Raw genomic sequence first — 10,997 nt, forward strand, 5'->3', positions numbered from 1 at the left:
TCACTATATGGCCACTGGTCGCCCCCTGCTGGTCTTATTTAGAACCACACCGAGTAAGGGAAGTGGAAATGGACCACTAGATTCACTGACAGTCAGGGGAACCCTATGGAGGTGCAGCCCTCCACCTGGAGAATTGAATGACTAAATGTTGCATTCTTGTGCACTAACCTGCAGTAAGTAGATTTGCTGACAACTTATATTTCCAATATACAAGGCCTTTATCAAAAGCTAATAAAGGTACAGAGATGTAATATAAAATGGGAATTTGTCCTAGTGTCCCTAAATATCATGACAACAATCGAGCCACACTCACACAAAGACTCACATTGCAGAGCTTCCATGAAATGTGGCCTTTAATAATTGACAGAATATTAGTAAACAGTCACCGGGAATTCTACAAGACAAGAAACCTCCTGTGGGGGGTGCTAATACTTATATCGTTCCATAGCTTTGTATCCATTCCTTTGTGACCACTAACCTAAAAAAATGGATAGGTGAACACAATGATGGGTGAAAGCTCACCAAGCCATTGCTCATGCCTCTATTGCTCCAGTCCAGTCTTTTCAGATGAGCGTTGACGAAGGAAAGGAAACATACAAACAAGTTATGGGACAACACAATGGGTTAGAGGTATCACTGGAAGCGGGCGTATACACTACTCCTCTGGGGGGCCGGGGCCGTCTCGGGCCTAGCCTGCTGTGCCTGTTGCTGCTGCTGCTGGTTGTGGCGGAGCTGCTGGGCGTAAGGGTCCTCCAGGGACTTGACCGACACAGTGGTCTTGGGCCCGGTCTTCCACTCGATGCCGCTCTCGTCCACAACTGAGGCCTCCACGTTGACCGTGTGGCTGCCCAGGATGGAGAAGTTGAGCAGGAACTGGGTGCTGAAGTAGTCATTGTGCGGCTCCACCCGCTGCTCAATCTCGTTGGTGTTGCTGTCCAGTGGAATCTGATGGGAAATTAAATATGCTGTTGGTTACATACTTTGGTAATGAGTTGTATTAATTAAATACAATTAATGAAGCAACCAGTGAGTTGTAATTTTTTGTCTAAATTAAGCTAAAAAAAAGGTCTAAAACCATAGTAGCTAGAGACATTGTAACTTTATAGGAATAGCGTATGAGATATCCATCAACAGACTCAACCGTTTATAACACCAGCCCAGTAGTGTGTAAGGTAAATAACTACGGCAATAATCACTACTAGGGCAGGGGGTGGGATAGGTGAAGAGTCACCTTGTATTCGGGTCCACCAGTCTTGCTCTGGAGAGTGGAGCTGACGTTGAGGCAGACAGACTGAATTTTGCGGAACAGTCCGGGGGTGGAGCCATGCTGCACCACGCCCTCCACCTTCAGAGTCAGCTGTTGGTTGTTCTGCACTGGGATTGGCTCGGTCGGGGTCCGAGGAGATGGGGAAAGAGCAAGCTGGAAAAGCAAAAAACGTAAAATAAGTCTAAATCAATTTCAATGCAAAATACTACTTCTTAATGTTATTGCAAATCTAATACACATATTTTACAGTGTACCTAATACCAATGCATCAAATGGCTCCTAAAGCAAGAACTGAGCTAAAGTAGTGTATTCCGAATAGTATTTGTATTGCATTAGTTAGTTACCTTAATACTGGTTGACTGAAGCTTCTGGAAGAAGTACCTCTGGAAGGACAGTGGGACCTTGAGCAGAGCTATGACCGCGTCACATAGACAACCTGTATGCTACATAAACAAATAGGTTAGCATTTTGTCATCACATTCACTGACCAGCTGGAAGAAGCGTCATTACAGGTTAATTAGGGCAAGCAACTGAAAACTGTTTTGTAATGAAAAAAGAAAACAAGTGTTTTTTTTTGGACAAGTCCAGGTAGTGGTTCTCACAGTTTGTCAATTTTCTTCATTTGGTGCCTAATGAACACAACCCTGGGTAGTTTGATGACCTCACCAGGTAAGAGACAGGAGGGTGCTTCCTGCTTAGGCCCTCCACTTCCTCCAGGACGTGGTTGAACACGGACATCATCCGCCTCTCATACTCGCTCTCTGTCTGCACTGAGCCCAGAGTCCCATAGTCCTGGAAACTGGAGGGCAGAACAGAGAGATATCCCATTTGCTTCAGTAGAATTTTCACAAAAAAATGTGTTTTGGTAGAATTCAGATTGAATCAACTGAAAATGTCCAGATTATAGTAAACTCTTCAAGACAACACTTCCTGGAATATTAGGTTAGGCTTCTGGTGTGGTAAGGAAAATAATCCCCTAAACATTACACAGCAATGAGTGAATAAGGTTGTTAGTCATATTAACAAGCTTTACCTGGCTGAATGTGGGTCCAGTATCAGAGCCTCGATAACATGGGAGACCAGCAAGCAGCTCTGTTGTTGTCTGTAGCCAACAGTTAAAGACATGTGAGAGGATTGTCAATGGAAGCGGTTTTAACTAAGATTTTACTAATGATTTGATGGGCAAGGCGTGTCCGTTCTCTTATGTTTAAGGATACAGTTCCACGTTACGGAGGGTGGCAGAGTCAGCGTCAAATGAGGATTGGTACAGGTCAGCGTAGCGGGCAGCAAGACTCCGGAACTCATCCATGGACACCCTCATCTGAGTTGGAGAAAGAAAATAAAGAGATCGAGAGGTTTCTATATATCCATTGATGGAATAGATATCCGTGTTCATCCAGCCAGCCATTCATAACCCCCTTCTTCTGTACAGACTGACTCCCCGGTTTTACTGTATGGAGTAATGTTAGTACTACCATACATTTAATCAGAATTCAATAGTTTTGAATTGACATTCAGAAATAGAATTTGAACTCAGTGTCCCTTCCCATGTACCTGCATGGCGATGCGTCCGCAGCGCTGCAGCTCGTTGCCTGAGGTGAGGGCGATGGTGGTGGCAATGGCAGGGGGCGGGCTGGTCTTCAGGCTGTTGCAGGTGCAGATGAGCTGGGACAGTCCCTGGAGCGTGTCAATGCGCAGTTTCACAAAGTCACACTGGTACGACAGTGGGCTTAGGGGCGTGCTGGCAGCCTAGAGGTTGAGAGTTGACTTTCAATACTACCTAGCTCATTAACTGGATAGTTAAGCAGACTGGAAAGAACCATTGAACTCCAGTACTACCTGGCTAAAGGATTCTGACAGGTTTAACAGTGCACAAAAACAATACAGCAGGGTTGGCGTAAATTCACTATTAATTTCAGTCAATTCCAATTCACGAATGGAAACATTTTCAACTCATGATATAGAATTTCAATTCACTTCCGGAATGGAGTGAATTTAAAACTTAATCGACTGCAACCCTGCTGTATTTTCATTTAACTAGGCAAGTCAGTTAAGAACAAATTATTATTTACAATTACGGCCTAGGAACAGTGGGTTAACTGCCTTGTTCAGGGGCAGAACGACAGATTTTTACCTTGCTAAATCAAATCCCCGAGCTGACAACCTTTCGGTTACTGGCGCTACGCTCTAACCACTAGGCTACCTGCCGTATTGAAACCTACAATAGGGGCAATTCAGTTGTTTACAGTTGATTATAAATGGATCCGTAGCCTTCCTATAAGCAGGTGGCCAGTCACTGACCGTGAGGGAGGCGATGCCCTTCTGGTAGGAGCGCAGAGCCTCAGCGATGGCCGTCATGGCGGCGCTGTAGTCTCCGTCCTCCAGGCCGTTCAGACACTGCTCGGCCTGGGAGAACTCCTTCAGACTATTGAGCCAGAAGTAGAAGTGCTCGGAGGCCACGCGTGTCCGCAAGCTCTGGTACAGCTCGCTGGAGAACTCATGGCAACCCTACGAGGACAGAGGTCCAGACGAGATGTTATGGAGGCAGGCTGGCAAACAAAACACACAGGTCAGGACAGTAGGGTGGAAATGCTTCTAGACTAATATCTAAGCTTTTTCTAAATGTTTCCAAATACTGTGTTGAGGCAAGGCATCAGTGACTAATGACTAAGGCCTGAATCCTAACTTGAGATCTGCGCGTGTTATTCGAGTTTTCACAAAAGTCTGTCATTGACATCAATGCATGATTTAGGCGAGTGCCAAGTTAAGCGTGGGCATTTAGGATTCCAACCTAAATGAGTGCAGCACGGATATTCCCTATACATATCACAGTATATGTCTATGGGGACAATCCTTCAACAGGAAGCTTATACATGTGCTTTATGCTTTCATCTTTACATGGACTTACTTCAGAGAGATGTAGACTACAAGTGCCTGCTTTATTTTATTAGGTGAATTTGACAGGGACAATGCAGGTATCAACATTTCTGCAAATGTGCCAGATTTAATAAATCTTTACTTCCCGCAGACTAGAAACTCACCATGCGCGAGGCCTGCCGGGCTATACAGTACACCGTCCAGCCGTTGGCCACGTTCTCCAGCTGCTGCTTGATCACAGTCTTCACCTCTGCCGACAGGGACGACTGGCTAGCCACAAACACCACCGTCGCCAAGGAAACCTGCGGGGAGCAGAGGGGAGGTGATAACACAAACCAGATGTCAGTATCCAGTAGGTGGGATTCATGATTGGAGAACATCGTTAAACAAATACATCACACAGAGCATTTATCAGAGACCATTATGACATATGGGAGCCAGAATCTGTTCACTGCTTAGCTTCCACTGTGTTTTTTTTCAAAAATAGGTACGGTCATTGAAAGACCATTAATGTAATTTTCAAAATAATTTGCCCAAATGCATTTCAGGTAATTTTCTTAAGGTTAAATTGTGTGGTAAAAAACAAACAAATGCATTTCATTGCAACTTTATTAGTCCCCTTAGGGCAACGACAGTTAGTATTAGGGTTTTGTTATCTCTCACCAGGAGCTCCTGCTGCTTGTCAGTGGACGAGTGGCTGGCCACCCGGTAGAGATCCACAAGATCCCCCAGCATGCCCTCTCCTAGCACAGGCAACTGAGTGGCGATGGCCGCCAGGGCGTGGCACATCAGCACGCGGGAGGGGTCGTGGGCCAAGTGCAGCTGGCACAGCAGGAACTCCACCGCTGATTGGCTGAGGTGGGGGCGACTCTTCAGCAGCTGGACCAATGACGTGAGAGCCGTCTAGGGAGTGAGAGGGAAACACACGGAGTGAGGAAAAGAGTGAGTACACAATTACAACAAATGTGTTAACTGTTTATTACAGATTTGTAAACCTATCTATAAACTAACAGTTAATAAATTACAGCGTTCACATGGCCGTTTATACGACTACCGAGTAAGCCAAGCATCTTTTCCCCTCACTGTACGAGTAATGTATAAACATTTGGGTCCTGGGTGCTACCCACCTTGAGTGTGGCCTGAGCTCTGGGGCTGTCATCCTGACTGCAGAGCACCAGCAGAGACTCCAACCCCATCACTGTGTCCTGCTCCAGCTGCATCATGTCTGGGGAGGGAAAGCAGGACAATAAATCAGTGCAAGCATAAAACATTGTTTTTTTGCAAAGAACAAAACACTGCAGTTAATGAAATGGATGAGCTGTAATTGTATTGCTGAAAAACCCAAACACTGTACAGGTAATCTGTGAAGGCCTTTGAAGACCTTTGAGTGCACCAAACCCTTTTTTAGCATGAATTAGTCCCCTACTGGAAGTTTTTCTAAGGTAAGCCCCATTTTAAAATGCCTGTGAAGTCCTGTGATGGTCAGGTAGCTAATGAAAGATGAGTGAGAGGACATCAAATACCACTAAGTGGTACCCTATACCCAGTGCCCACCTTTCTCTGGACATGAAATAGCGATGTTAGCGAGCACAGTGACTCCATGGGCAGCGACGGCCAGGTTGCTGTGGTAACAGCATTCCTGCACCAGCTTAACCAGGTCAGTGAGCCGGGGAGGGGCGGAAGCACCACCTGAGGGGTAGAAACGAGGAATGTTTTGGGAAGTTCTAAACCCAACTTGAGTACTTAACTGAATGTTCCCAACATCACAAGGCCCCAAAACAGCATGGCCCGTAATCACAAAGAGTCTGAGTGGGAGTGCTGATATAAGATCAGTTTTGCCTTTTAGATCATATGAATAAGATTCTATGGACAAATTGCACCTGATCCTAGATTAGCACTCATACGCCGAGACATATTTTGAACGTGGGCCAAGAGCTTAAAGCGATGCATGGTTAAACTTAATAAAAACATTGTTTTAATTGAAAGTAAATGTGTTTCTTACGATTGCCTGTACTGAAAGTCAGGCAATATTGCATTATACTGTACTTGTTCCAGGGTTGAAGTACTGTTTGCATTATACTGTACTTGTTCCAGGGTTGAAGTACTGTTTGCATTATACTGTACCTGTTCCAGGGTTGAAGTACTGTTTGATGGCGATGGTTCCAGAGAGGGTTGAGAGAACAGACAGCATGCCCAGCTTCAGGCTGTTGTAAGGGCTACTCAAGGCACACTCACAGAGGGTCTACACACAGAGGAATAACCATTTATTTAACGCACTGCAACAAAAATAAATTAACACAGTATCATGAAAACATGGATTATCCTCAAAATACCCAATGAATGACAATTCCCTACTTGCAGTTTGATTATGGAGGAATAATTTGCAGGTACATTACCAGTCAAGTTTGGATTCTTTATTTTTACTATTTTCTACATTGTAGAATAATAGTCATGAAATAACACATATAGAATCATGTAGTAACCAAAAAAAGTGTTAAACAAATCAAAATATATTGAATATTCTTCAAAGTATCCACCCTTTGCCTTAATGACAGCTTTGTATGCTCTTGGCATTCTCTCAACCAGCTTCATGAGGTAGCCACCTGGAATGCATTTAAATTAACAGGTGTGCCTTGTTAATAGTTCATTTGTGGTATTTATTTCCTTCTTAATGCATTTGAGCCAATCAGTTGTGTTGTGACATGGTAGGGGTGGTATACAGAAGAGAGCCCTATTTGGTAAAAGACCAAGTCTATATTATGGCAAGAACATCTCAAATAAGCAAAAAGGAATGACAGTCCATCAATACTTTAAAACATGAAGGTCAGTCAATCCAGAAAATGTCAAGAACTTAAAGTTTCTTCAAATGCAGTCACAAAAACCATCAAGCGCTATAATGAAACTGGCTCTCATGAGGACCGCCACAGGAAAGGAAGACGCAGAGTTACCTCTGCTGCAGAGGATAAGTTCATTAGAGTTACCAGCCTCAGAAATTGCAGCCCAAATAAATACTTCAGAGTTTAAGTAACAGACACATCGAAACATCAACTGTTCAGAGGAGACTGCGTGAATCAGGCCTTCATTGAATTGCTGCAAAGAAACCACTACTAAAGGACACCAATAAGAAGAAGAGAGTTGCTTGGGCCAAGAAACATGAGCAATGGATATTAGACCGGTGGAAATCTGTTCTTTGGTTTGATGAGTCCAAATTTGAGATTTTTGGTTCCAACCGCCTTGTCTTTGTGAGACGCAGAGTAAGTGAACAGAAGATCTCTGCATGTGTGGTTCCCACCGTGAAGAATGGAGGAGGTGATGTGATGGTGCTTTGCTGGTGACACTGTTGGTGATTAATTTAAAATTCAAGGCACACAACCAGCATGGCTACCACAGCATTCTGCAGTGATACGCCATCCCATCTGGTTTGCGCTTAGTGGGATTATGACCCAACACACCTCCAGGCTGTGTAAGGGCTATTTGACCAAGAAGGAGAGTGATGGAGTGCTGCATCAGATGACTTGGACTCCACAATCACCCAACCTTAAACCAGTTGAGATTGTTTGGGATGAGTTGGACAGCAGAGTGAAGGAAAAGCAGCCAACACGTGCTCAGCATATGTGAGAACTCCTTCAAGACTGAAAAGCATTCCAGGTGAAGCTGGTTGAGAATGCCAAGCGTGTGCAAAGCTGTCATCAAGGCAAAGGGCACCTACTTTGAAGAATCTCAAATATATTTTGATTTGTTTAACACTTTTTGGTTACTACATGATTCCATGTGCGTTATTTCATAGTTTTGATGTCTTCACTATTATTCTACAATGTAGAAAAACCCTTGAATGAGTAGGTGTGTACAAACTTTTGACTGGTACTATATGTGCGGGACATAAGACCCCACCTGAGTGTTTTCTCTGTTCCAGAGATGGGGGGCTTTTTTAGCCAGGAGCTTCAAGTCCTGGATAGCCAATCTCTTGACTGCTTTCCTGGGGTCCTCCTTCAGATATTGGAGAAGCAGCTGTAACTGCAGACAGTGGGGGAAAGAGACTAGCCATTAAACATTATTCAAAGCCTTCTACAGATCTCTCCGATTCTTGAGTTCAGGAGAGGAATTTAGATTTTATAGCCTGGGGATGCCACAGTATGCATCTGCATTAGCAATCTCCACTGTTGCTAAGCTTTGCTGTCATCTGGGCTTCAGAATTGCAGGTGATATTAACAAGTCACTTGTCACTCAAATTCTACACGTGGAGATCTGTTTGTATGATTGGTTTGGATGAAATGCAAAACAGTCTGTGCTGTGGTGTCAACTGTCATACCAAATAGGGTCCAGCTGCCAAAAATTGTCTGAGTTGTGCACCAATGGGATTCTAATGTCCATTAGTGTCCGGGGAGAGACTATGAGGATTTTCCTGACCAGCATCCCATTGACAGCACAACTAGCCAAAATCTAAAACTGACCTTAATTTTTACCAATTTGAAAATGTAATATCAGTTTGCACACTAGCCACGTACGCTTAGTTAACCCCTAATGTGTCTGTTACTATAGCTACCTGTTTGGGGATGTCAATGAGCGAGGAGGCGGCCAGCTGGGTGAAGGTGTGCAGGGTGACAATGACCATGGGGGTGGAGGGGTAGGAGGTGACCAGCTGCTGCAGCAGCTCTCGGCTGCTAGAGGCCAGGCTGGCATTGTGGTGCATGTGCTGCAGCATAGGGATCAGCTTCAGTTTCAGGTCCACTGGGGTGTCCAGACCTGGAGAGGAAGAAGAGCGTAGTGATATCACGGCCCAGTGGGAGATCAACTGGGTAATGTTCAGTTGGCACGAAATGGAAGAAAAAGCTCAGAAACCCAAAAGGTACTATCTGAACTTGTCCAATAACAAAATGGTTGCATTTGTTTGTTGCAAAATGTTTTTGCTACAGTGTAGACTAATGAACATGACCCTGGATGCTTTATTTAAAAAGGAATTGCATGGCCTTTTCTTCTCTACAACACCACCAATGTGCTTGTTCAGTTGCTTGTATATAACTAAACACAAATTTCACAGAATGTAATATGATTCTGCACAAGATGTTCACATGATACAAGAGACATTATGTTACCTTGAATCATTTCACTGATTTTGTTGCAAATCCCAGCTGCAAAGTCTCTGCAGATTGAAAGGGACAAAGAACAGAACAAGTTCAATGAGTCAGACACTGAATACATAATTATTCCTCTTTCCTGGATGGGGCATAGAACAAAACAATTTATCAACAGTTTGCAAGGAATTAAGCCAAGTTAAAATCATGACAGTTCAGGCAGACAACAGACCACATTGAAACGTATCTCAAACAGAGACCCACTTACTTCGACTGTGCAGAGAAGCAGGCCGATGCAAAAATGGCTGCCTCTACTTCGACGTTGTCATGAGAGTCCAGACTTTGGTGAACGCTGTGATGGGCATTCTTCCTTTCCGGGATGATAGTAGCCAAACTGCCAAGCATCCTTAAAAAAAAAAAAAACAGGACAAAACACAGAGAATTAGAAATCATGTAAGTAAAGATGATTGAGTCTTTACAAAGAAAATTAAAAGCTTGGTCTTCTATGGTGTATGTATCACATTTTCTTTTGGAATCAGTGAGGTTTCTCGTGCAATGACAACCTATCCTCAATTACCATATTTTTTTAAATTCACATTGTTGTAGGTATGTAATAATTCTGAATCAGTTGTCTGAAATTTGAGACTAACGATGACCACCATGCAAATCTGCAACACAGCCAGTGTGGAATGTGGATTTAACCACCATCATAATATATCATCAAACCCTAAATGGAAAGAGAAGTGCACGCTATGGCACCTGAGAGTGATGGCTCTGGCCACAGGGTCATTGCTGTGGATGACAGAGAAGACCCTCTTGACAAACTCGTCCACGTTAAGGATCTTCTCCAGGTGCTTCTCGCTCTGTTGAGTCACCTTCAACACACAGAGGCGCAGAAAGTTGTTCCTGAAAGAGGGGAGGTATGTTTACTTATTACAGTAGGAGGACAATACGGTCAAAACTCAATCTGGTTAGCTGCCTTGGAACGATTCTGAGGCAGAGGTTTGTGCATTTTAATACATATCAGTAACGACAAGTGAAAAGTGCATTTATGATTTTGCAGAGTAATGTCTAGTTGAAATGTCACAATTCTCTGTACCCAAGCCTGAAGATGTCTGCCAGTTTCAGAAAAGCAGAGTTGATGAGGATGGGGAAAGGGTACTTCTGGAAGAGTTTGGGGAAGAGGACCACTGCTTCACATTGTTCCCCAAGCTTCCCAGACCGCAAACCTGTAACAAATGACAGAAACTCAGTCAAACATTTAGATTTATCAGTGTACACAGATCTGGAAGGCCAACTTCAGTTCCATCCCCTGTAGCCATATGCCTAACTGACAAACGTCTGAATGTAGTTAAAGTTTGCTCGTCACTGAGGCGAAAACCTAGCGTTCGCTACTAAGCTAGCTTTCTTGTTATTTTAATTGTAGCTAACAAATGTGCCCTTGAATGCATGAACTTCCGGGGATACATGACACAGAACAGTTATTTCAAATGTTAAGCTGTTAAACAAGTTTCGCATTGATAAAGATAACAAATGGCTAGCCACCTAGCTTGTTGCTAGCCGGCTAACTACACACCTTTGTCCAACTCCATGAGAGCTGAATTTGCATCCAATTCTTGTTCCCCATAACCGGCCTCTGACAAGAATGACCGTGCAGTAGAAAGCGACATTGTTTATATTTTAGACTTCACGTGAAACAACTGTATGTTATCTTTTAAAGTATTAGTTCAGCCACCGGATATAGCTAACATGTTCCGTTCGGCCCAGAGGTATGAAGTGAC

At 43.8% G+C, this 10,997-nt stretch overlaps 1 protein-coding gene across 1 annotated transcript; it reads right to left on the reverse strand.

Moving 5' to 3' along the window:
* Positions 1-230: 230 nt before the first annotated feature.
* LOC120019425 (integrator complex subunit 7-like) lies at positions 231-10,969 on the reverse strand. The gene is made up of 20 exons (XM_038962716.1): positions 10,793-10,969; positions 10,316-10,445; positions 9,976-10,122; positions 9,485-9,622; positions 9,238-9,284; positions 8,688-8,887; positions 8,036-8,158; positions 6,269-6,386; positions 5,699-5,833; positions 5,272-5,369; positions 4,808-5,047; positions 4,309-4,446; positions 3,569-3,775; positions 2,822-3,016; positions 2,485-2,588; positions 2,301-2,369; positions 1,934-2,066; positions 1,612-1,710; positions 1,232-1,420; positions 231-945 (listed from the first exon to the last, which is right to left on the reverse strand). The coding sequence occupies exons 1-20, from the start codon at positions 10,884-10,886 to the stop codon at positions 634-636; spliced, it is 2,916 nt and encodes a 971-aa protein (XP_038818644.1). The 5' UTR covers positions 10,887-10,969; the 3' UTR covers positions 231-633.
* Between the last annotated feature and the right edge of the window lie 28 nt (positions 10,970-10,997).

Source organism: Salvelinus namaycush, chromosome 24 (assembly GCF_016432855.1).
Source record: "Salvelinus namaycush isolate Seneca chromosome 24, SaNama_1.0, whole genome shotgun sequence".
NCBI classification, from domain to species: Eukaryota; Metazoa; Chordata; class Actinopteri; order Salmoniformes; family Salmonidae; genus Salvelinus; species Salvelinus namaycush.

Coding starts and splice junctions, on each gene's coding strand:
- LOC120019425 (XM_038962716.1), bottom strand. CDS start 10,886: ATGTCGCTTTCTACTGCACGGTCATTCTTGTCAGAGGCCGGTTATGGG. Junction 2,589..2,821: donor GCGGACGCATCGCCATGCAG/GTACATGGGAAG, acceptor TCTCCAACTCAG/ATGAGGGTGTCCATGGATGA. Junction 946..1,231: donor CTGGTGGACCCGAATACAAG/GTGACTCTTCAC, acceptor ATTTCCCATCAG/ATTCCACTGGACAGCAACAC.